Here is a 27,148-nt window from a genome sequence, read left to right as displayed (position 1 = left end):
TTTGAGAGAGTGTCACCACTACTGCTACTGCACGTCACATGGTGAACAAGTAGAGCCTCAACACACTCAAAATCCTACGTGACAGATGGGCTGAAGCTGGTCAAAGTGATCTACGCTGAACAATGATCCTTACTGTCGTTTCTAATGCAAATCTGAGTGCAGAAAACAAAGGCCTTTATAAATCCACATAAACCATCAGCCATTTGGGAGACGTATAGGCCAGGTGCTATGAGCCTTCTTACACCTATAACACCTATTCTGCATTCATTTACATATTCATGATTTGTCTGAGCCCTAAAGGTTAATGAAGGCCTTTCTCTATTATGTGGTACTGCATACATTTGGCCTCACCAGCATGATATTAAATAACCATTAGGACTGCTCTTGTCTGAATAGTCTCCAGGTATTATTATTTAATAATCCCATAGATCTCCAGTGCTACTGGGAGAGCTACTTTACAAAATGTAAATGTTCGTTGTTATTTAAATGTAGTTTCATGCAACTTTAAATACATCTTTAATAATGATGGCCTCATTTAAGGAAGGAGGATTTTTTTCCGAAATCACATGTTGACCTAGAACTGTTGTTAAGATAAATCCAAAGCACATATATCAACTGGCAGATTAATAATAGGACAATAAACTGCAGCAGCATGTTTGTGCCTGCAGGCATTCAGGGCGAATGGCCAATTCAGATTTAATTAACAATAACATTGCACTGCCTAATCTAGATATATATATATAGCATATGAATCTGACATAAAACATACATGGATTATTCTCTCTGATCTTCTTACACTTTGTCTTTGTTTCCAGGATGTGCCTTCCTGACATATTGTGCACGTGAGTCCGCCCTCAAAGCCCAGAATGCACTGCACGAGCAGAAGACACTACCCGGGGTGAGTGTCTTTTTGAAATCCTCACATTGTGTTTAAATATATTTATATTTCTATACACAAAGGGAATCAGAACAACTGGCATGCTAGGCTATCTGAGCGCACCACACAGACACAGACGGACCCACAGTGACACGAGAAAATTAATCGAGTTTGACATGCAAGCCTGACTTCCCCCTTTAGCTGATATGCTCCAATAAAGGTCACAGGCTGCTCTCTCTCTTATGTTTCATATGTGATGCATCCAGACATATCCATCCAGTTGAGGCATGAGTCATCTCGCAACATGTCACGGGTCGAAAGAGACAGGCTTGCTGCTGAAGTGACTTTGCCAGCTCTTATTCTCTCTGATGTTTCTCTTCCTTTCTGTGTCTCCGTCTTTCTCTCTCCCCCTCCTCCCCCTCCCCCACTGACTTCTTTCCATCCATCTCTCCCTCTGAATTCTAATCAAAGTTAAACCTAGCTTTATTAGCATAGCCAGGCAGCAGGTGTGCTGCCATATGACATTTCCAGAGCTAAATAAGACATGACAGCCACGTCTCTATAATAACCGACTATATGAGAGACAAGGCGACAAGGCAAGGAATTACTGAGACAGAGTGTGCTCCCAGACTCGCTGCTGCTTCCTCTTTTACTAACAAGGCTTCCCCCCTGTTTCCTTTTGGTTATTTTTGTTGAAATTATTCACACTTTTTCCATGCCCCAATTACAGATCATGACCATAGTCTTTTGAGGAAAGAAGCAGGTGAACAGTGTAGGGCTGCATTTTAAGATTATTTTCAGTACCGATTAATTATTCATTCTGTTTGGTAATGTGGTCAAGTTGTTTGTTTTTGACCTAAGAACAGTCCCAAAGGTGATTCATTTAGTATCATAGTAGACAAAGGAAAACAGCAAATATTCACATAGCTGGAAATAGGAACCAGATAAAGAAAGGAAATATTGGTTAGTCACAGGAAATGTATCTGCAACTGTTTTGATTAATCATTTGAGTATCTTTAAAGCAAAAATGTCAGTGTGAGCTGCCTTTTTTATTTCACATGTGATGCTTAACTTATTATATATGAGTTTTAGGCTGTTTGCTGGAAACAAATCATTATAACTAACCAACACAATGAATTGATCATCCCTAAAGTAAAAATAAAGCACCAACCCTCATATTTTGAGATGCCAGTTAAAATGATAGTCCACATTTTTCCGTGATAAGTTAACAATTACTCAGGAACGAAAATTGACTTATTGATTATCTTAGCAGAACATTGTTTTTATGGCAGGCAGGTTTTTTTTGGGGGACACCGAATCAGTTTGAAGGAGAAGGCTGGTATTGGGGTGGCAACAAAAGAGATCCTATTGTTAGCGTGACAGTAGCGTGACCTTCCTGACCTCTCACAGGGGATCAGCGAGGGCCAATGTCTTGCGGCTAAAGCCCTGTCCCCCCTGTGTTTCCACCCTGCGGCTCTCCTCCTCACAACCTCTTACCTCTAAGCCGTGTGGAACAAGCTAAACCCTCCTGTGCTCTCTCAATCCTTCCCTGCCCTCCCCCCTCCGATGCCAAAAGAGGGAGAGAAGAAAAAGACGAAAACCATATTATTAGCTCCACACACTCCCACATGCACAAGAACGACTCGCTACCAGCTGTGGTGTAATTGTCATCTAATTGCACCTGCACTGGCGAAGAATAATTAACTTTGGCATCTCGTGGTCAGAGCGATACAAAAGAAATAACATGAAAGCAATTATTACTGAGGGGAGAACGCTGGAATAAAAAGCACACCTGAATAAAAGAGAAAGCTGAAAGATGTCATTAACACTCGGCACATTTCTCCTCTCGGGAAACTAAGAGTCATTCTTAAGGCTTTTTTTTTTTTAATCCTTACTGTTTTACTGATTTTCTTTCTCTCTGTGAACAATGGGAAGGAAGAAAGAAAAAGAAAGAAGGAAGTCAGGCAGGGCGAGCAGATGGTTGTTTCGGAGTGGCACCTGGCCTTGTGTTTAATTTCAGGTGAGAGAGTCCGTCCCTAAGTGGGAGGGGGAGGAACAGTGTCAAAAGCACATTCAGCTGAAAGCGACGAAAGAAAGTGAGAGAATAGTGGGGTTGGAAAAGGGAGAGAAAAAAATGGGGAGCAATAAAACAGCTTCGCTCAGAGGGGAAGGGCGGACATGGAGGACGAAGGTACTCACGTTGAATCCTACTTGGACATCTTGTACTCTTGTCCCCTCTGTTTGTATTGCCTTATCTCTGCGTCAGCTGTCGAGACCTCATAGAGACAATTACATCCCATTATATCAGATTAAAAAGAAGCCATTTTACACAGAAACTTTTGTACATTTCAAAATATAAATCAAATCAATAACTTAAATCATTCAGCTTATTGCCATTAAAGGGCATTACACAAAGATGAATCAGTAATAAGTGTTCAAGTTAAACATTTTTTATTGGTTTCAGTTTTTTAGAAGTTAATGTCTTCGGTTTTTTCTGCTATGATAGTAGGCCTACGCTTAAAATATTTCGTTTTTTGGACTGATAACAATTTTAAGATGGCAAAATCATAAATTGAGATAATAATCAGTCGGTTTGACAAAAAGTAAAACACTTAAAATAATGATACTGCTCTGTCTGTCTAAATATACAGCGAGCGGCATGCTAACCTAGCTTAGCATAAAGACTGTTAACAGGAAGCTTTGCAAAATACTCCTACCAGAACCTCAACAGCTTCATAATGAACACGCTCATATTTAAACATATTTATCTTTTTAGAACATCTTGTTTGTCTAGGAGCCAGGCTAGCTGTTCCCCCTGTTTCCAGTCTTTGTGTTTAGCTAAGCTAACAGGCTGCAGCATTATATTTAGCGTACAAACATGGAAGAGGTAACCATCTTCCAATCTAACTCTGGGCAAGAAAGCAAATTAGCATACTTTCCAAAATTCTCCTTTGATCCGTTTGGAATTTCTTTTTCAGTTGCAGCCCTAAAGCTCATATCTGCTTCAGCAGATACAACCCAGTCTCACGGCATTTCGTGTTATAGTCACGAAATTAATTTAATCTATTGATTCATGTTCACCAACACGATTTTAGCATTTTTTTTTAAAGCAATGTATTTCTATTGGTAGTATGTTTCGTGCCTGCACCACGTCTTTTTGTCCGGTCGGGTCTTGGAAGACCGGAAGCTGTGTGGTTCATAAAAACATTTTCTTACTCAATATCTTACCCTAAGCCTAACCCTTTTATTTTAAATACTATAATGTCAGAGTTTTTTTGCCGTCCGCGAAGAAAAGAAATCGGGCTCAGAGCCTCAGAATACTGAAATCTGTATTTTTTTAAATCTCTTTTTCCTTCTAATTTGTTATTATTTACATTGCTTTTAAAATCGTTGTGTGACACGAAAAAAAATGGGGAAATCGTGTTGGTGAACACGAATCAATAGATTAATTTCGTGACTATAACACAAAATGCCGTGAGACTGTGTTGGTAGATACACAATATTTTGCCCTTCATCAACACCACTTGAATTAATATTTGCGACAATGCCTCCCCGTTAAATTTTAAACGCAATAAGTATTTAATAGTGCGACTGTGCCCAAGTGAGAAAGTAGCTGTTTGGTGTGTATTTGCATGTTCAGCGGGGGAAGGGAGGGCAGGTGTTCGCACTAACACGGTTTAATGAAGGGTGCGTGTGCTTTTGTGCGCGGCTGTGTGTAAATGTCTGTTTGCTTTTGTGTGCATTTGTTTCCATGGAGAGTACACATCTGAAAAGATATGGATGGATGGAAGTTGTTGGGTTTATTATAGGCTGCTCTCAGGTTTCTTCATTCATTATCTGCCGTGTGTGTGTGTGTGTGTGTGTGTGTGTGTGTGTGTGTGTGTGTGTGTGTGTGTGTGTGTGTGTGTGTGTGTGTGTGTGTGTGTGTGTGTGTGTGTGTGTGTGTGTGTGTGTGTGTGTGTGTGTGTGTGTGTGTGTGTGTGTGTGTGTGTGTGTGTGTGTGTGTGTGTGTGTGTGTGTGTGTGTGTGTGTGTGTGTGTGTGTGTGTGTGTGTGTGTGTGTGTGTGTGTGTGTGTGTGTGTGTGTGTGTGTGTGTGTGTGTGTGTGTGTGTGTGTGTGTGTGTGTGTGTGTGTGTGTGTGTGTGAGAGAGTGTAAAACCTGAGCTGCAAGGCCTTCTGTGTTTAAGCTGCCCGTACGAAAGGAAAGAGCCCTCTTTGAGTGGAACATCTGACTAAGCCTGACATTTACTCAGCCATAAGGACTCAGACGGAGCAGACAGAGGGGTTTTATCAATAGTCTGAAATAAATGCATATGCTAAATATAGCCCATGCTTTGTACGCAGGATATGAGATGGGAAGTTGTAGTGCCAGAACGCTGTGCCCTTAATGTGAGCAAACGTTCTCTGGCATGAACAGTTGCATGGTTATGTCTCTTATACAACCGTAATCGTTTATTCATTCTTTCTTTTCAGATAAATGACATTTAATGTGTGACTAGGCAAACAACCACAAAGTAGACGCACTAAGGTTCACTAAGGACCTTAAACATGCTGTGATGATGTGAACACGAGCATGTTACTTCATGTATCTGACAACAAGCAGATAAAGCACTGCCTCCATATGTAGCTCTGTCCTGATGTCAGTGAGTTACGGCCGTGATGATGATGATAGCAATTAGTGTGCCTCGGAGCGAATGTGTTCACGTGATGAATCTATCTGGAGTTACGTGTGCATTCATGTGTCCAATCATTTACATATGCATGCATATCAATGCACGGGGGGGCACGATGCAGGGCAGGCGGCGCTGACTGACAACAAAAAAAGGGCCCGTCCTCTGTACGTCACTCTGGGGCAACTTTAATGATGAATGCAGATTGGATTTATAGAGGTGGTAAATGGGTGTGAATTAGAGAGAAATTGGATAAATGAAGGAGGGAGGGATGGGTGGGGGGGACAATAAGAGAGGGTGGGGGGAGGGGAGGAAGAGATGAATGAAAGTTTGAGATAATGAACAGTGGGTGGCAGTAAGCGTGGAGGGGGTTGGAGGTGCATTGAGGCAGTATGTTTATCAGCTTAAATACAGACATCTGTTACTGAGAAATAGTGTGTTTTGGGGGGTTGGGGTGTGTGTGTGCATGCGTGGTAGGCAAACACACACAGAAGTGTCTGATGTCACAAAACTCATTAGGCTCTTTGAACTACATATACGCTGGACTACGGCGGAGTTACAGTGTAAACCATGCCCAAATTCAAAAAGTAGGACATGGACCCTATCTGTACACAAACACATGCACACGCCCCCACACACACACACACAGAAATCTGTCCGCCGTGATTCAGTTCTTTTCCCATTCTGCTCCACTGATTCGAGTCAAACAACACTTGACATGAATATTTAACAGTCAGAAGAGACAAAACAATTGAGAGGCAACTTTGGTGTTTTTAGAAATGTACTCTTTGATATTCAGTCTCTCCTTTGAATGTTTTTTTGTTGGCTGTTGACGAAAAAAAGGCTGAATGTCGGCTTCCAGAGCTGTCAGCTTTGCCCTGATGCTGGACACACTAGTGAAGCCTGTAGACGGAGAGGAGACAGCGCCGGGGAGCAGCTTTGACACTGAAGACTGGATCATTGATTAAATATTATTGAACTGTACAAGCGTTGTGCTGTCAGTCTCTTTGTGTTTGATTGATTTAGTGCCTGGCTGTATTTAATAGAAGGTAGACTTTCTCTCTGCTTGCCTTGTGTGCACATCTGTGTGTGCATCTGCGAGTGGACACATTAACAGACTCAGATTTTCATTTTTATTTTTCTCCCTGCCTCTCTCGCTTTGCTACAACTCTTTGTTGTCCGTTTTTTTTGTTCCCGTCTTTTTTTCCGCCTTTTAATATACCAATTTCCACCTGTGCCCGCTCCGTTCCCTCGGGTGAATTCACAAGTGCGTCCCAGCGTATAAGTGCATTTGCGCTGAGGAGGTGGATGGAGTAGCGAGGGAGAAAGAAAAAAAGCAGCAGAGACGAGAGAGGAGCAGGGAGGGGAGGGGCGGGGGGAGGAGGGAGGTGGCAGGTTGATTACGGTCGCAGGTCTCGTTGCCTGGAGACGGCCGGGACGAGGGATGCCAGGTTGCTAGGCGACCGGCACGATGCAATGACCAGCGCTGTGTGATGGAGCGGAGGGGAGGCAAAGACGGAAAATTGTCTTTGTGCACCCACCCCCCCTCCCTCCCCATCTCCTCGCCTCCACCTCCAACTCCCCGCTGTAAATGTTTCTTGAAAGAGCAGGGGAGATGGTCTCTGCTGATATATTTACCATTCAGCTTGGCGGCTTTTCAGCAGAATGGATCGAAATTGAAGAGGAAAAACAGGCGACAGAAAATGTGTCACCCTTTTTACAGAAGCGTGCTTTAGACTTAACGACGGTGGCTGCTTATCATCTGCTCCGCTGGTCGTAATAGAGAAAAACATCATCATCAATATGCTTTACTCACTCCAAATGTAAACAATCCTCTCTACACAAAACACAGATGCATTTACATGGGAGCGAGCCACTCCCCGGTGCCTCTGGACGTTATTGGGGGTCATTCATAATGGCAAAGGGGTCGAGCTGTGATTTGATTGGATAATCTATGGATTTAATATCTCATAATCCTAGCAAAATCCCCTGCGGCATCACAGAGCGAAAAAAAGATTAATGTGTGTAGATGTTGCTGTGAGCGACAGGAGCAGACAGAGCGTGTGTGTGTGTGGGAGCAATGAATGTGTGTTTAGTCGGAGGATGATTGTATGTAATATCTGTGTGTTTAGATGGAGCACAAGGGGGAGAAGCAAATCAAAAAGCAAAAACAGACAGGTAAAATTGGTTGTTGATCAGGCATGTTTTTGCCTGTGTGTTGTTGTGCACAGTGTGGGACCGTTTTTGTAAACAAGCCTAAGAGAGAAAGGGAAGGAGGGGGGGAGCAACAGGGGGAGGAGGGGAGTGAGAGGAAATTACTGTAAAGTGTACGTTAGTGGTTTAGGCTTAAAGGCAGATTTTCTCCCTGCTTCTGCCTCTGCTGTCGAGGCAGCGCCAACATGCAACAGGCTCGAGCGCACCCTCCGTCATCCTTTTCGTTCTTTTTCTGTTCGGTGTCTTTCATGTTTCCTCTCCTCCTTGTCTCCCTCCCTCCCTCTCACATCTAATCCCTCTATCTCTCGACCTAGAAGCACCCTTTGTCCTCCTCATTTGTTTTTCGCCGGTCTCTCTCCGCACGTCATTCAGGACAACCTTGTTTACCTGATGTAGGGTTCTTCTGATCACCGGGGTTGTCATGACGATGGCCATGCGAGTACGGTCTCCGTCAGAGAAGTGGGGCCTGGTTGCCGTGCCGATCTGGAGTGGCTCAGCCTCGATGGCCTCCACTTCTCACTGTTTTCCCTCTTGTAGATTATAATTCCCATCTCCTGAGCCATCTGCTGCGCCTCTCCTTATCTCTGTTTGTCTTCCTGCGCTGCAATATGGGCCACAGCATTTCCTACCAACATAATTTAAACATGCTATCCATCAAAGACATCACATTTAAACTGCCATCAGGTCTTAGCGTCATTCCTTAATGCAGCTGTATGTGTGATTTTGAAGTGAGCAGCAAACAGATATGTGCTGTAGGGATATGGTGGAGTAATGGCGCCCAAAGCAGAGAATAACGTGATCCCATGTTGTCCTTACATATGACTCACACTCCTAGGGTGTGTTGCAATCACATGGCATGACGTGGTGGTGGTAAGTATGGTGTTAAATTCACATGTCACCACCACAGAAACAATTCAGGTCAAGTCAATGAAACCGGCTTTGACTCTCTTGGCCCTCCCCACCTATTTAAAGAGACTGAAAGAGTGACCTCCTACACATCATTGTGAAAGCAACAGTTCAGTTTGAAGCGTTCAGCTGTAAGCAGCCTTCAAGATGTTCCTCTAAAGAATTATTATTCTGTAATTTACCAGCACTTCAATTTACATTTATATCTAAATTATAATGTACTTTATGTTTTTGATAGCTAGTGTTAGCAGGATAGCTAGGAAGCTTGTAATTACGAAAGATGCACCAGTTGAAATTCAATCGTTTTTTTTACACATTTAAAAAAATAGTCATATTATTTATTTCTCCATAATGTAAAGGTGTACATATTGACCTGTGAAAAAGCTTTATATTTAAAAAAAATACACTCGGTTCAAAACATTTCCCATAAGACATGTAACGCAGCTTTAAATTAAGAGGATCAAATGATTTCAATAATAGTAAGAATATGTTATATATATATTTTACAGTAAATCTTAAAGATACGATTACAAATTGTATTTCAATAGGCAGCAAAAGAGAGAACAGAACATTTGTTATTTATAATAACATAAGTCATATTGTTATAATGATATTGAAAAGTTCATAAGCATGTTGGCCATATCCGAAAGATATCTTGAGTGCAAATTAAACTACAATTTGATCAAATTGACTATTAACTAAACGAGAAGCGGGCGCCCACAGTTATTCGAATGATTGGAGGATGGTTTTGAGACTTTGCTCCTTCTCGTTCTCTATCATCCTCTTAATTGGTGCGATCAATTGGAGGAGGGGCCTCAGCAGCAGGTGGTATTTCAGCCGGTGTTTGGGACGGGGGGACGGGGGCGGTCACGGTGTTTGTGCATTCGGGTCCTGGCGGCGGGGCGCGACCGTGGCGAGGATCAATAGTGTCTCCTGGTGACCGATCACAGCGGATCAATCAGTGACACAGGATCAGTGACTGGCTGAAATGTCACCAGCTCCATAATTAAGACCTTCATTAAGCTAGAGTTAACAGAGTGTCACTCAGTTGCTCTCAGCCCAAGTCCTCACCGACATCACCCTCCCTCCTCCTCCTCCCATCCACACACATCCCCCACCATATGCTCCTTCCCTTCCTCTCAATCCCTCTCAATCCCACCCATCTTTCTCTCTTTGGCCCCCTCTTGTTCGCTCTTTTCTTTATTTCACTCAATACCTATACATTCATACGTTGAAGCAATGAAGCACTGATGTGCGCACAATTCCAAAAAGAGGGAAGGATAATAATTGTGGAGTAACATAGAGAAAGAAATGGCATTTCAGCAGCTTGTCTTTTGATTAATTATGAAAAGGTCACCTAATCCCCCCCCTGCGTCGTGTGTGCCCCCTTTTTTTCTTTGTCATTCTTTCATTCTTTGTTTTTTCCCTCACATTTTATTCTTTCATTTCTAACCCCGATCTCTGTCTCTCTGTGAGGCTCAGAGTCTTTCGCTATTCCGATGCTGCGTTCTCCTGTAATCCAGATTAGCCGGCGACTGTTCTTAATCTTATCACTTCCCCAATCCTGCGTGGGTGTGTGCTTTTCCTGGTTCTGTGTGATAGGGGGAGAGGGAACGATAGACGGCAGGATTAGAGCAGATTCTGAGAAAGACTCTGAGAGAGAGAGACTGTGTGACGCTGTGAGCGTAACATCACACACTGGTGTCAGCCGTCAGCTGCTGGAGTCGAGCTGGAAACAAATTAATGAGGGATCGCAGGAGGCTGGAGCTCTGTTCAAATTCACTAACATGTACACACGCATGTATACCCGCATCACCTCATATTAAATAGCTATTCTACATGGGTTACATGGATGTCATCTGGCACTTTACATGACAGTAGTGGCCACATCGTTATTTAGTAGGTTTCTCTGGGTACATACATTCCATTGATTTATCCTTCCTGTTTTCTCGTGTCAATAATCACTACCTTTGTCCTGTATTAAAACTGACGGAGCCACATGACCTCTGTCTTTACAGATGAACCGCCCAATCCAAGTGAAGCCTGCAGACAGCGAGAGCAGAGGGGGTAAGAAACACCTGTGCTCCTGCAGAAACACCTGTCCTCCTGCAGAAACACCTGTCCTCCTGCAGAAACACCTGTCCTCCTGCAGAAACACCTGTCCTCCTGCAGAAACACCTGTGCTCCTGCAGAAACACCCCTACCCTGTACACAACAAACAATGTCTATCATTATAAGTACTTTTAGTCTTCAATCCACACTTTTTGTGCCAAAAAGTAAGCTTTATTGATTTTTAGAGGAGCTCTATGTGTGACAACATATTAAAAAGACAATATCAGTTGTTGATCAAGGATTTTATTACCAACAACCAATTGCATATGCACTACAACAACAACGTGCGTAGAGAATATGCAGACTTTAATCATCCCTGTAAGCTGTGATTCAATATCCACTTACAGATTCAATTTCCTGTTCAAATAAATATTTAGTTGGGGTCAAACTACACTTATACATTACACACTGTGCACAATCTCAACAGCTTCAAAGCTGCATGTTTAAATTGCAACAAGTGTGAGACACTGCTGCATCTGACTTGATAAAAAACAATGAATGTCCTTCTTCTCCAATCAATCAGTCCCCTAATCACATTTCATTTCCTAATCTATTTCAACATTTGTGAGCACACTGTTATACATTTGAACTGTTTCAAAAGGCTTAAAGCCTCACATGTTTGTGTATTTTCTCAGCAACATAATAGCATACCATTATTTAATGGCAGATTTGGTTTCAGCAAGCTAAACCAATCAATTTGAAAACATGGGTCACAGCAGGCACTCCATCACACAGGAGAAAAAGCACAGGTGTAAATAATATAGTGCATGCCTCAGTTTTACGGTCCTGGTATTGTCAATGCTGTCACACTGTCAAGGCTTACTGGGATAATTGAATAGAACAGAGCCATTGTTAATGTTATTAGTAACACCTGAGTTTTTCCTAGTATGACCATTCAAAATGCCTGCCGCGAGAAAGGCCTATTGAACACACCACTATTCAACATTCACCTTTGTTTGTGGTTTATTATTCTGAGAAACATACTTTTAAGAAGACTTTGGTTCCCTTTCATTTCACTATTGTATGATAGTGAGCTTGCAGATACTTGAATGTAGCTATATAGGTAATCCATCACAGTTAGCATAATGGTCGGTTTTATTTTTCTTGCTTTAGACTTACATGTCGGCAATGTTTTACAAGAGAAATGACTGAAAAATTATTTATTTTTTTAAATACAGCTTGTAAATGTAATGCTTCAAGGCAGCTAGCTCTCAAAACCAGCACAATGACGCACCATACAGGCTCATTTTACTAATCAAATTACATTTTCAACCAGAATCTCATGTAATAATGTAATAAAACAACAGCCCACGACATGCTCATGACTGATTCTGTGCCTGAAGCTTTAGGTCTTGTGACAGACAGTTGATATTCATTGGAAAGAAAAGGCAACGTGCTTTTAGAGAAAAAGAAAGGTTGTGACCTATAAAACCTGGCATGCTTTTCAGGATTGTGTGCTCTGCAACGTGCCTGTGATTTGTAGTAAATGTGCAAAAACGTGCAGAAAGGCTGGTCTGATCCTTCACAGACGGAGCAGCTTCTCTGACAACACAGAGGGTGACAAACATTTGAGTCATGGCCAGATGCTGTTTGCTCTCTGTGATGTTCATGTGACTGCACCCTGGTGGCGCTGAGAAGCATAGCAGGCGGATCCCTCCTGCTTTGTAGCTGTTATCACACTGTTGTCTTTTATTATTCATGTAAGGTGACATGGCTCCTCTCCCTTTCCCACTGCCTGCCTCACCTCTCCCATAACACATCTGCTTCCACTTCTGCCCTCTGTGACCACACTCACATTATCCGCACATTTTCCTCTTTTCTCCCTCCCATCTCTGCGATCTCCTTCCCCTTAGAAGACAGGAAGCTGTTTGTGGGCATGCTGGGAAAGCAGCAGACGGACACCGATGTGAAGAAGATGTTTGAGCCGTTCGGCAGCATAGAGGAGTGCACGGTGCTCCGCGGGCCGGACGGCACCAGCAAAGGTAACCTCCTGGCTGAGGGTTGTGGACATGCAGAAGAAACACAAAATACAAAGTTCCTAAAGAATCTTTAAAAAACTCAATTGGTATTAAAATGTATTAAAAATGTATTTAATCTATCTTTCAAGATCTTGAAAATACTTTAAAATAAAATAGTTGTATTTTATGAATTCCTTTTTCTGACACTGACATTTAAAGCCTTAATATTATTGACTTTTTTTAAATATATATGTCAACGAATTATCGCTCATAATTTGGATTTTCTGCTCTCGTGTCGCATTCTTGTCAACATTTGGAGTACACAAACAGTACAGTAAAATAAGTCCTGTTTTATAACACAATAAAAATTCTACCAAATGTGTCCCTAATTGACATATTCTTTACTTCAATTTTTGTTATTGTTACTCTTGTCTTGAATTGAATCAGACATGGCATTGAATACGTCTTTATTCTAACTTGTCTTAAACTCTAAAATCCCTGTAAACGATCAAAACAAACATAAAATGAAGTGATAAAACACTAACATTTAGAATAATATATTTATAGCTATGAAAACATTAACGATGGCTTTGCCTCTGTTAAAATATAGGCTTATGTGAAAGTAAGACATTACTACACATTATAGACATTTTATATTTTTATTCAAATCTTATTCAAATTAGCCAGAGTGATTCAAATCGTTTTTTAAAAGCTTTATCATCCACTATTTACCAAAACTTGAACTCTTCACTATATTGACTCTGTGTTTGTATGTGTATCCAGCCCTGAGAATTAAGCCTTCAGCACATTCCCAGTCCTGTGAATGCAAATTAATAATGTCACTAACAACAATGCTAATGATACTTGCCATGTAAATCAAAGTCCAGCGACAGTTCAAACACAGATGCTATATTTTTCTGCGTTTGTTGCTTGAGGCATGACTAATGGTGCAATAGGTTTTATGGGTCATGGCTAATGATCCGTTTGGTGGTTTACGGACTGTGATTGATGAAGCAATGAATGTTTTGTGGACCATGTTTAATGATGCCACGGTAACTGATGAAGCGCTGGATGTAAGACGGCTCCTAATGTATTTTTAAAGGGAAGTAGTTTCTGTACACTGTGTGTGTGTGTGTGTGTGTGTGTGTGTGTGTGTGTGTGTGTGTGTGTGTGTGTGTGTGTGTGTGTGTGTGTGTGTGTGTGTGTGTGTGTGTGTGTGTGTGTGTGTGTGTGTGTGTGTGTGTGTGTGTGTGTGTGTGTGTGTGTCAGTCTGTGTGTCTGTGTGTCAGTCTGTGTGAGGCCATGTTTAATGGTGTGTCATTTCATGTAGGGTGTGCATTTGTAAAGTACCAGAGCAACGCAGAGGCCCAGGCCGCCATCAACACTCTGCATGGGAGTCGTACTTTACCAGTGAGTCCACACACACACACACACACACACACACACACACACACACACACACACACACACACACACACACACACACACACACACAAAGAAACACATGGTCACACCCTTACTCTAATACAGTACACACTTTTAGATGCTCCAAATCCAGTCATACGGCTGTAGGTCAGTGTGTTGTATAAATACAGTCTATAGTTGTGGTGCAGGTTGCCTAAATTAGACTGCTGCGATAAGGAGTCGACTCATCAGAACATCAAAAAATCACAAGAAAATGAATCGAAAACTATATTGAAACTCAATAAATCATTAAAGTAATTTTTCATGGAAAGATGTCAGAAAATGCGGTTTCAAGCCTCTCAAGTATGGCATTTTTTATGATATCATTTTTTCTTACCATTACCTGCAATGGTATATATATATATATATATATATATACATATATAGTGTATATTCATACAATTTTAGGTGTATTTGTTTATTTTGAAGACACTTCAGAATTGATAAAGAAAGGAAAACAATGACAAATGGTCAACTTAAACCAGGGACGTTGTGATTAAATGATCTCGGATCCTGAAACAACCGTGATGTCGAGAGTTATGTTGAAACGTTTTTAATTCCCATTTCCCCCGCAGGGTGCCTCGTCCAGCCTGGTGGTGAAGTTTGCTGATTCAGAGAAGGAGCGAGGGCTGAGGCGGATGCAACAGGTGGCCTCTCAGCTGGGGGTCATCAGCCCCATGACCCTGCACCTCGGGGCCTACAACGCCTACACACAGGCCGTGAGTTACACACACAGACACACACAAATACATTAAAGACACAATTCTTAAGAAAACACAAACTCTAAAATGAAATACGGAGTATATAAGGTTATGTTTATATTTATTGTGCCCATGGAGTTATGGAGTTTATTTTTTGGAGACAAAATAAAGTGTGTTGTGCGAAAAAGGTTTGATAACTCTGAATAAACCGAACCAAATATGCTGCATCTCGATCAACATTGGACAATCAAGGTCACTTTATCTTGCTTTTATTGCTGGTCTCAGTATATAATTATCTTTATTTGAACTTATTTACTCTTACTTTACTGATTTGTTGCAAACAGCTTTAGAGCGATATATGAAGATATAATCTATTCTATTTTACCTAAGCAGAAGCACTGCAGTAAAAGCTGATGTGACCGAAAAGGAAATAAATATTTGTCTTGAAATCTGCTCACCTTACTCAGCTTGTTCCATGAGATTTAATAAAAGAGTTTAGATATCATTAAAGTTGATGTTTAACTGGAAGAATTGCAATTTAAAATGTAAAGCCACATTACGTCTCTCGTTGTTAATTGACCGTTTACTGCAAATGGTTCCAGATTTGGATCATTTACAGTTGTTTACTCTGTGATACTTAAAGAGGCCTGACAATATCTTTAATGGATGTGTTAATTTACAGTCGTGAGTGTCATTCTACTTTTTAGTAAAACGTTAAACTAAAACATAAAATAAAATAGATTTCCGAAAAAAGTGCAGGTAAAGTTAAAACAGGCAGGATTTAATATAATCATGTCCCCCTTACAGCCCGGACACAGAGCACACTACATTATGTTAAAACCAATTATAAATAGATCTGGCCACAATCACTGATTATAAAGGTCATGGAACAGGTCTGCACAAACAGAGCGAGGACAGTTTGTCTGTGTGTGTGAAGTTGCAGCGTGCAGAGACGTGTCTTTCAAATATATTTCCTCCTGTTTCTCAGACATGACTCATTGCTGTTATATAAACATGCTTAATGTTTATGATTAGTTCATAATGGAAATCTGAAAAATATGTGTCGGTCTTAGTGCTGCATGACATATATTGGACATTGCAAAAATGTGTTTTCTGCGATATAATTTGCCATATACTGTAAATGCAGGAATGTTCACTTATCTAAAATCAATGACTTAATGTTGGATGTTGAGCCTTTTCACAATTTGGTGCATGTTTACCAGATTTGAATAACTTTATCGTGGGGGAAATTCCGTTTGCGGAGAGTTGCTCCGTTTTAGAATGACGTAAAATAAAAGGTGTATATGGGTCAAAACCATAGACTGTATATACAAAACAAGATAAAATAATAGAAATGTCTTTATATAAACATATAAAGTTAAGGTTAAAGTCTCCTGGTGTTGTTTCTCTATTTTACAAGCCTGAGGTTACATTCAGGGAACACTCACAGTCTTAAAAACAGATCCCTCTAAACATAATCTTTGCTCTTTTCTAAATACAGAATATCCAGACTCCCTCTCTCCCCTCCTATCAATCCCCCTCCCCCCTCTCCCTCCTCCAGTTGATGCAGCAGCAGGCCCTGGTGGCTCAGTCGGCCTACCTCTCTCCTGTTGCCACGGTGGCGGCGGTTCAGATGCAGCAGCTCGCCGCCCTCAACCCCAACAGCATCATCGCCACGCCGATCTCATCCATCACCCCCTCCTCAGGTAATGAGAGGCAGAGACGTCTGGCCCCGGCCGGCCCCTGATTAGATTTCCTCTTGAAATATGAGGACAGATACACAAGGAGAGGTGGACCTCAAAGGACAAAATAACAAACATCTATTTCGTAGTTTCTTTCTCAATCTGTCAAGATGTTATCTTTCAGAAAGACATTAAATTGTGAGTGAGTCAGGCTACTTCCATCCTGAAAGCATTAGTGCTCAATTCATCTGAACATTTTTTATTATTCCTAAATGTGTCCAATGTCAGGTCCTGAACTGACCCGCATTAAATAATATCACAATATGAATATGCTCAGCAGTGTTTCTCCTTCTAGGTCAGCAGGCTTTATAAAGTGATGAATCACTGATTTTTCAATCACTTTAATGAATCGTAAATTCAAAATAGAAACAATCAAAGTGTACCTTGTTGTAGTTCAAGGTGTCCTGTTCCCAGTTTTACAGATGCCTCTTTATATGGGGGTCTATGGGAGAAATATCTTTCGTGCTGCGAAGGGATTTTGTCTCCAATGTCACAAAGTAAGTAAATAAACTGAGTGGCGGTGACGTATCCTGGTCTTATAATACATCCATTAATCAGATATCACTATTCAGTGAGGTCACATTGCAATAATCAGACCTGTATAAGATATAGTTTATTTTCAACTAAAGTATGAAAGTGACCCAATGGCCAATTTTGCCTGCAGTATGAACATAGCTTTAGTACCTGAGTCCTGAAAGTCCTTGGTCTGTTGAGTTTGAAAAACAACCCCTCACTCCTCGATTTAGAATAATATAAAATTGACATAAACAGCAACTTTAAACTAATTAAACTGTAAACAGCAATGTCCAGACATGAATGTCCCCCTTAGGATGACCTGTAATAACTTTGGTGATCCCTAAGCTAATTCATCTCGTGCCCAAATACCAGCAAATAGGGTCAGCCTTAGCTGTAATTTGTGTTTATTGCTCATCAGCAGTTGTGATAATGGTCACTGTGTTGAGTTGTAGCAACTCATTTTCTGTGTGTCTTTGTGCATTACTGCCACCTGTAGATCAGGGGAATATCGTGAAACTGTTGACAGGAGTGTTTATCCCTTTACTTGCGTGCATCATTAAAAAACGAAATGCTCCATATCACTACTATAGTTCACTCACTCCACAGGGTCCCTGTAACATCAGCAGATTAGCATTGTCATTGTGAGTATTTAGTATGCTGATGCTAGCATGTAGCTCAAATCACCGCTGTGCCAAAGGGCAGCCTGCGTGACAAAGCTGCTCGCCTGGCTGTGAGCTCTTGTTGGAGCACATTTTTGTTATTTATATGTAAACATTCGTATAATTTCATATGGGTATTTTTCATAGGGCTTGAGAAAAGGCACCGCTTCAACCTCCCTTAGATTACTTTCAAAAAATTGCTCAATGCCAGGATGGCTAATTGTTTATGATTATTTTATTTCAACTCATCCAACAATTTAACAAAGGAAGCCTTAAATTGCTGTTTGGCTTAGACTACGACTAAGACTAAGGCATTTATTAGTCGATCCCCAAGACAACTATATCTGTAGACTGACATTTTTACCAAATCCCACACAGGCTATTCTATTTGATCTCCTTTAATTTGTTCAGTGCCTTTATTCAAAGGCCCCTTCCAGACTAAAAGAATAAATCATCCAAAATGGAAATCAAGTAGTTTCATGTTGATTGGGAAGTTTAATAATTCACTCGTCCTTATCTCCTCTAGGTCATGCTTTAAATACTGCTTTAATGCCGTTGATTTTTTGTTAGGATAAAAATAAATGGCTGACATGTCTGCAGGTGCCAGCACTCCACCCTCCATGGCCGGCACACCGGTTCCTGCTCTGCCTCCCCCCCTCACCGTGAACAGCTACGCCTCTTTGCCAGCTCCACCCAACGGCCATTCAGCAACTGAAGCCCTGTACACCAACGGGGTCCATGCTTACCAAGGTAGAGCCACCACATCCTTCACAGCAGAGAGTACAGACTAACATGTAGTCTTCCTCCACATATTCACAGGCTTACTGTTGTGCATCCACAAGGATCTAATCAAGAGGAAATTTAATTTAAGCACTAAATGTTATCTGGAGCTCTAAATGTTATCTGGAGCATGCTGATGTGCCCCACATAGCATTCAGGATTATTTTGTTGTGTGCATAAAGCAGCTGGTGACGATGTGGTTTTTTTCTGCCACAGCTCAGAGTCCGGTGCTGGACCATATGCAGCAAGCTTACACCGGCATGCAGCACTACACAGGTGAGCCTCACTGTCACTCTGGGAAACATGTATCCCAGATAGGTAGTGACGTAAGTTGCCATTTATCTATCAAAATGTGTTGCTTTATACTTGTCGAACTGCTGCCACACAAAATAACAGCTGCATAAACCGCGTCAAGTATCATGTATGTAGGAAACACAAGAAAATATATTTTTTTAAATCTCACAAATATATGTAATACATCAAATTTGACCACTCCATCCTTTTTGGTTTTAGTTCTTAGAAATTACCTTCAGCTTTGTTTTTAATCCACGACTTCAAGTACATTTTCATCTACACAACAGACATGCTGGAGACTTGAAGTGTGCAGAGAAAAATGCAGACAACACTAAAAATTAGAAAACACTGGGTGGACGTGTGAAAGCAACATTGGGTTGTGAATTACCAAATACATTTGTGGTGTTATATCTAGGCAATCTGATAAGAGACTGCTAAATGTGGAGTGATGATTGGTTTTGTTAGTGGTATTTGAATAAGAAATACTCAGGAGAATACTCATTGAGAATTCAAATATCTGAATTTATAGTAAATGGGACAAATTGTCTGCTTATAAAACCCTTTATATATACACCAAGAGAGCCATTAACTAAAGACAGGGACATTTTGAGTGATGTTGTGTACATAATTGTTACCACGCATGTTTCTCCTGTGGTTACTTAATGAAAAACAACCTCCCAGTTCCATGTAACCAGAATGCTAAACATTGTTATGTTATGTAACATAATGGGATGCAGCTACATTACCTTTACACTCTCGACTCAACAACACTCCATGTGTAAAGTACAAATTTACATCCACAGTAAAAACATGCACATATATTACACAGTTTAAACTCGCAGCTCTATGGAATGAGTCACACACCACAAAATAAATGCAAAGCTCCTGGTTTTAGCAGACCAGTAGGTGGGAATGCAGCTCTGTCAGATGTTGTTTTGAGGAAAAAGTGATTAGTGTGCAGTGTCTCTCTCTGCTCTCTGCTCACCTGTTCCTCCTCCCATCAGCCACCTACCCCGCTGCCTACAGCCTGGTGGGACAGCCGTTCCCCCACCAGCCCACCCTGTTGGCCCAGCAGCCGCAGCAACCGCAGCAGCTGCAGCAGCTGCAGCAGCGAGAAGGTAAAGTCGCCGAGATAATCGTATCATAGAGCAGGGGTTCCCAACCTTTTTTCCCAAGAGCCCCCCCAAATGACTCCTGTTGGAAGTTGCGCCCCCCCCCACACACACACACACAAGGGGGGGGGGGGTCGCAACAGTGGTAATTAAAGTTTAAAAGTCTCAAAAATGCTACAACTCCTGTCACAAACTGGATGAATGTGAAGTATTTTGTTAAAGGAGGATGAAAGCGTAACTATTGGAGTGACTTTGATGGTTATTGGACTCAGGGTTAATTCATTTGGATTCCCGCTGTATGAAGAAATTAAAGGACGGCGCAAGTGGAAACAATTCACAAAGGGATTAAACTGTTTAAAACACATGCTCAAAGTAAGCCGGATTTTGCCGATGTGTTTATGTGGATTCAAAAGTCGTAAATAATCTACAAAATGGAGGAGACCGATCTGATCGGAGCAACTGTGACAAATAATCTGAAACCGGCATGGACAATGACTATGTTTTAAAAATGCGCTTATCCAGACAAGCCTGGTTTGGACACTTTACGGGCAGAAGAAACATTTCTATTCAAGAAAGAATTATACATTTCTGTCTTTTTATGCCTTTATTAGCTACTAACTTTAATTTTTATTAAAATTAATTAATCAATTATTTTTTATATTTTATTGTAATGTAGAGACAAGGCTTTTAGCGACAATCATGTATTGCGTTACAATTATATGTAAAAAAAAAAGTCTAAATATGATATTTGGCCTCAAATCATCTGAGGCCTGGCACACCCCCTGCGATCTTTGGCGCGCCCCCCAGGTTGGGAACCACTGTCTTAGAGGAACAGTCCTGTGGTTTTCAATGTTTCAGCCCATTTACCACAAACCACACACACGTTCATGTTTATGAACTACATAGACAAGATAGTGATATCAATCTGACTATCAGCAAGAAAACATATCATTTCCATTCATATGATATAAAAGAGATTTTTTTTTTTTTTTTTTAAACCTAACCCTTATTATTCAAACAAAAATAAATGATAAAGTCAATAAATGAAATTTGACAAAGATGAGAAACAATACATATATGTGTTATACTGAATAAAAGAGACATAAACAATTAACATAACAAATATAAGCATAAATCAGACACAGGAGTCTAGGACTGTACCACTAACAATAACTGTAACTATAACTGATCCACACTGATCGCCTAACCTTGTCATCTCTGTGTCGTCTCGTCTCTATTTGTGTCCAGGTCCAGAGGGATGCAACATCTTCATCTACCACCTGCCGCAGGAGTTCACCGACTCTGAGATCCTGCAGATGTTCCTGCCCTTCGGAAACGTCATCTCTGCAAAGGTCTTTGTGGACCGCGCCACCAACCAGAGTAAATGCTTTGGTGAGTCAATGTGATGGCTGTTGTGGATTTTAGAGACTTTTAAAGACCAGTTTCACCATACAGTAAATGTCATATTAGCTTTTTCCCCATTTAATTGAATTAAATGTACTTAGTTTGAGCATTAAAACAAACAAATGTATATTTAAAAAGCAGAACAACAAAACCATATATAACGGTGAACATATACAACAGGTTTTCAAGAATTTATAGGAAAAATAAATTACATTTCATGTCCAAAATGGAGTAGTAAGATGCAACATGCTTATCTAGTCTTACCCCTATTCCATTATATATCAATCAATCAATCACATAAACCAAGTCAAAACAACATTTAGATGTAGTCATCCTTTTCATGTAATCATTTGAGTCATTTACAACTGTTTGATATTTTTACTTTGTTTGATAAATGATGCTATTGATAGACGTTTCATTCTTTCATTCTTCCTCTTCAGGTTTTGTAAGTTTTGACAACCCCTCCAGCGCCCAGACTGCCATCCAGGCCATGAACGGCTTCCAGATCGGCATGAAGAGACTGAAGGTGCAGCTGAAGAGGCCCAAGGATGCCAACAGGCCTTACTGAAGGAGGTGAGTTATTGTCTATTGACACACTTGAGGCGACGGGGAGGGATTGACAGACAGCTGAAATGTGTGTGGAAGTTAAAGAGACAGAGTGGATGTAATTGGGGGGCTCAGCTCTTAAACGGCTGTCTTTCATGTGGAAATGAAGAAGTCAATAACCCTACAGTAGATTAACTTTAATGAGGCGGCAGCTCTCATCAGTTTGAAATACATTGTGTAAAAGCGTCTGCTTCTTTTGTTGCTCAGCATGTAGAAGGACACTTTGATTGAGGAGCTGATTTTTTTACTTGGGTTCAAATGTTTTTGCCTAACCAGTGTTCTGTCGCAGGGTTAAATGCCAACTACTGTTCGTCATTAATTTTTTGTTTTTACTTTTCATTTATTGTTTTTGTGCTGTGCCATATGCCATTTTTCCTGAACAAAACCATCACACCACTCTCAAGACTGTCCTGTCCATACATATATCGTGGAGACGTGCGTCGCTATGGCTACGGTTGCATAGCAACCGCTAAAACCTCCCCCCCTCTTCCTTCTCACTGCGTTGTAAGTTAATTGGCCTGTGTTGGTTGCTGTGGCGATATTGCCTGTGATGGTTGCCATTAGCAATTTTTATTTTGGGCCGTTGCCTTGATTCACCATGCTCAAACTGCATGGCGGGTTACTGTGGCGACCATGAACTGTGTTTGGTGCGTTGTGAGTTTCCTCTTATTATTTTGTCCTGGTTTTATTCCTTGCAAACACTGATCAATAACTGTCACTTTACCTCAGCATCTGTAAGCAACTGATGATCATGACATGCAGTTTTTTTTTTCTAAAAGCTTCAATGCTAAGAGCTAAATCAACCTGCTGTCCATCAAATATGGATACATACAATTGATTTCCTTTCTTTTGTTTTCTGATTAGTTGACTTTTTGTCTGTCATGATTATCATTCTTACACATTCCCTTTGTTTAGTTGGTTGGTGTGGTAGTTTTCGGTGAGTGTGGGGTTTTTGTTTGGTTGTAACTCAATTCCAAGTGACTTTGTGCCTGAACTTTGTTTGGTTTCGTGAGACTGGAAATGTACTGATCGTGCCCCTGTAAATGGTTTACCACATGGTATTTGTGCGTGTATGTTAAGCAACAAGAAGGTGCGTGCATTTATATTTGTGTGAGTATTTTGTATTGATTAGATGTGGAAAATTGTTCATGTGTAAGTGGCTGTGTGTGTGGGTGTGTGTGTGCAGTGTGTGTGTGTTGTACCACAGAGACACTAACCCTACTTTAGAAGGTTTTGGGTAAAGCTGTTTGGTTCCTGTGACACGTGCTGCTGGCTGAGGAACTGCATTCCTCTGTAGGAATTCTGGGTTTCCAAAAACATTATAATATTAATAAACGTTATAAGAGCTAACATACATAACACAAATAAGACCTCATGGTATTCAAATATACATAAAACATTTTTGACTTAGCACATAAAATGTTGTTAATCACAGGGTATCTGCAGGTCAATGACCAAGTTTGAAAATGTAAACTGAAATGAAAGCCTGAATAATACAAAAATAAATCCTAGCAGATTATTTCTATTATTCTGCTTCTGGTATATAACATTTCTAAACTAACTCTAATTTCTTTACAACTCTGTCACAACAAATCAATACCCCTTTACAAATATGGACGTTTTATACAAGCTATATGTGTTATTATTTGTAATGGCTGCATTATGTGCCTGATAAGAATAGCCTAGATTTCCTATTATTTGTTTGTTCATATACTCTGCCACGTTAATATCTTTGGAAATGGTACCCCGTATCTCGAATCAGAAATAAAATGTAGAGTAAATAAGGCAAGTTTGAACAAAGTTTGAGGGTTTGTAATGAATGCTTGTTAAGAGTTTTTAAATGTAGTCAATAATAATAAAGGACAGGAATTCACATTTACTGCTCTGACATTTCTTTAGTTGCAGATGCCCTGTTCGCACAAATAATTAAATGCTGGATGATTGGATTTAACTATCCTCTGTGAGAAACTGCAGTTTAGTGATAGACCATGGTTCTGAATATCATTCGACTAAATGTAACAACTTTTCCCAACAGTTTTCGTAAAAACAATGGAGCGTTATAGTCATCCCCACCAGAATTCCTACTATGCATGTTCTGAATTAATTTGCCTGCCAAAAGAGATGACAAACTACTTTCTAAGAACGTGCATACACTTGCAGCAGTGTGACTATTAGAGTTGCATGGACACTAGTTGATTACTGACACTCCCCTGAGACATCAGTGCAAGCAGTGTGTATTGCAGACACCACTCCACTTCCAAAGTCCTACATGTGTGTGGGTGTGTGTTCGATGATGATTTGTGAGATTTTTGTTTTCTAATTCTCTTCTTTTTCTTCTTCTTTTCTCTCTTCTCTTCCTCTTTACCTGCAGGTAAAACCTAAGAGTTCAATCAAGAAAACCACTTGGGATGTCCCAGCCTTTTTTGGTTGTTTGACCAACCGTATAGCACAGGAGCAACACTTCACGAAAGCAGTATCACGTGTATGCGCTTACAAAAACAACAGCAGTAATATCGGCGACAGAATAAATCTACAGAAACCGCATCCTCAATATCAGAAGTGCTCCAGATTTCCTATCATTCCACAGCTGGATTCAATTATATTATGTACATACTCTATTGTCGGCAACAAGATCTACATGTTAAGAAAAAGCATATCATGATGTTATTCTTCTGAACAGGGTTCTACTGTATAGTGTGATTTGTGGTCCATGGCGTTAACAGAAGGCCAGTCTACAGTCGGAGGCAAAAGAAAATACTATTCTGTATGATTACCATTGGTAATATTGTTATGTAGAGTTAGTTTTATTATTTATACGTAAATTTAAAAAAAAACAAGGGGGAGATTACACAGGAAGAGATTTGGATTTCCTCACTGTATATACCTTGATTTAAAAATGGAGTTTAAAGACTTCACAAGTTAAGATTCTCTGCTGCCACTACTTTTCAAATTATCAAAGCGGAAGGAATGGCTGGGAATTTTTCTATCTTGATTTTTTACGTTTAATTTATTTGGTAATCAATTTGATGAGGTTGGATGGGTGGAGATGTGACAATTTCTTTTTTAATTTAAGAAAAAAAAAGAGGATTCCTGTGGTCTTCAAGACAATGAACACACTTATTATAGAGTTTTTAATTACATAAATGTACCTATGGAAGTAAAAAAAAAAAACATAATGTTTCTTTATTTATTCTCTACAATCGCTGTTTTAAAACATATGTCTTTAAAAGAAAATAAAGTACAATTTAGAAGAAAAAAAATGTGCGTCTGCTTAACTGTCTGCTTCTCGACGTGTTATTTACCAAAAGTTGGCATCTCTTCTGGGTGTAATGATTAAAAAATGTATTCTTTTGTTTATTTTGCTTGAAAATACGACAGAATAGACTAAGGTTGTATCAGTGTTAGATCAGTAATGAGATATCCAGGGGAGTGTGCTGCTCTCTATAGGCCTGAAGAAGAATTGAGGAAAGTTTCAAAGAACATCTGGCCTCTAGTGTTGGACTGAATTTAACTAACGCTTTACAGGAAGGAAATAAAAAATATATTGTAGTGTTTTTATTGTTGCTGCATTTGAATTCATTCATACAAGTAATCTGTAAATGCAAGCCTGTAGACAGTGTCCATTATAATTGCACAGTCATGTTAGGTCATTGATAATCCCACGTCAGCCATGATTTATTAATGACATGCATACATATCTAGGTCAGGTAAGAAGAGGATGGAAAAGGCTGAGGTGTGTGTGTGTAACCACAGCTGGGGTATGCAGTGAGGACGACTGCCACAGCTTTTTGGGTTCGGTCAGATGAGTCCAAACACGCCTTGGCCTCCTCCGGCATGCCTGGGTGTATGAGCTGTGATTAGTGCCACTAACAGACAGCAGAATGAGGGATAACATCTGTTCTGTTTACCTTGTAGCTGCAATCTAAGGAGAAACCCTCCTGCAAAAAGACTTTAACTTGAGGATACTATAAGTTATAATGTGAAATATTAGTAACTAATACTTAGTAAGTACATAATCTGACAGTTTTAGGAACGCATTAATGTGTGGGTAAGACACTCTTTGTATATCACCACACAACAAAGTACATGTGTGCAATAAGAAGGGAAAAAAGGTTACTACACAATGGTTGGAAAATGCCACGTGTGTATTTGTATTTAATGATGCAAAGTCCATCACGTGGAAATCGACCTTTAAGACATCATAAAGGTGTGGATGAAAAAAAGAAGAGCAATATGTAGAGCGGGCTGAATAAAGTTGTAAAAGCTGCACGTGCACACAGCACAAGCCTGCCGCAGCCTTGAATCAATTCTGATTTATGAAATTTTTTTATTTTGCATCTATTCTGATGGGCAAGTCGTTTTTTGCCTTTGTTGAAAGCAGTAATTAATTAGTCCATGTAAATGAATGTTAATTTGGTCTGGGCTGGAGTCCTAAAAAAAGCACATGCTTGTTTTGACATCAACAGCTCCTATCCAGAGGGCTGTAAAATCTGAAAAAAATTGTACTTGGCCCAACTTGAGCCGTGGGTAAGAGTGCCTTGCCTGTTTCAACTTGCCTTAACAAAGAGAAAACTACAGTTAGAACCCAAGAGGTTTTAAACTAGTCTAATAAGGAATAGCTCACAGATAATTCACACTTAATCTAATTTATTTGGTGTATTTCAATGAATTATTTCAGCACCCATGCTGTACTTGAGTTAATCATGTGGTGACACTAACATAAATGTATGGATTAAAGGGCGTTTAGGTTGCAACATGAAGTGAAAGTCTGATTCTACCAGCAAGAGCCACACTTTTAAGTACTATCTGCAAAGATATGAACACCATACAACATTATGACTTGATATGTATACTAAATACTTTACTCTATCAACTGGAGAACATGCCCATTTTTGTAAATAAACCACAATAATATACAAATATTTTAAAAAGCACACATTATTCTTTGAAGGGTTCACCATAAAATGTATACTTTTTTAAACCTTTGTGTTTAAAAGTTTACAAATCCTAATATATTTTTAGATACAAATTCAGTGAAATTGGGGTCATTATTATTTTTGCCTTAATGTATGTACATTTTTAACTCTCGATTTTGATAATATGATTAATTTTACACAATAGGCTATGGTCTTT

The 27,148-nt window shown here is 40.1% G+C and overlaps 1 protein-coding gene across 3 annotated transcripts in view; it reads left to right on the top strand.

Annotated features, from left to right (window-relative positions):
* Positions 1 to 25,275, top strand: part of celf3a (cugbp, Elav-like family member 3a) — a 33,737-nt gene extending 8,462 nt beyond the window's left edge. Inside the window, exons 5-17 of one of the 3 annotated variants that reach the window (XR_004555405.1) lie at positions 816 to 898; positions 10,686 to 10,734; positions 12,633 to 12,761; positions 14,068 to 14,147; positions 14,777 to 14,920; positions 16,404 to 16,608; positions 18,420 to 18,569; positions 18,816 to 18,875; positions 19,898 to 20,011; positions 21,254 to 21,397; positions 21,850 to 21,982; positions 22,420 to 22,519; positions 24,387 to 25,275. Coding sequence is in view for 2 of the 3 variants with exons in the window: in XM_034125271.1 (XP_033981162.1) it covers positions 816 to 898; positions 10,686 to 10,734; positions 12,633 to 12,761; positions 14,068 to 14,147; positions 14,777 to 14,920; positions 16,404 to 16,608; positions 18,420 to 18,569; positions 18,816 to 18,875; positions 19,898 to 20,011; positions 21,254 to 21,397; positions 21,850 to 21,977 (1,286 nt within the window). In the remaining variant the exon portion in view is untranslated. The remainder of the gene's footprint in view (positions 1 to 815; positions 899 to 10,685; positions 10,735 to 12,632; positions 12,762 to 14,067; positions 14,148 to 14,776; positions 14,921 to 16,403; positions 16,609 to 18,419; positions 18,570 to 18,815; positions 18,876 to 19,897; positions 20,012 to 21,253; positions 21,398 to 21,849; positions 21,983 to 22,419; positions 22,520 to 24,386) is intronic. The other 2 variants (XM_034125272.1, XM_034125271.1) reach the window with 2 other exon arrangements.
* Positions 25,276 to 27,148: the final 1,873 nt, after the last annotated feature.

This window comes from Trematomus bernacchii, unplaced genomic scaffold, assembly GCF_902827165.1.
Source record: "Trematomus bernacchii unplaced genomic scaffold, fTreBer1.1, whole genome shotgun sequence".
Taxonomy (NCBI): Eukaryota; Metazoa; Chordata; class Actinopteri; order Perciformes; family Nototheniidae; genus Trematomus; species Trematomus bernacchii.
Note: the sequence above shows the minus strand (reverse complement) of the source record. Positions and strands in the feature narration are given on the sequence as shown.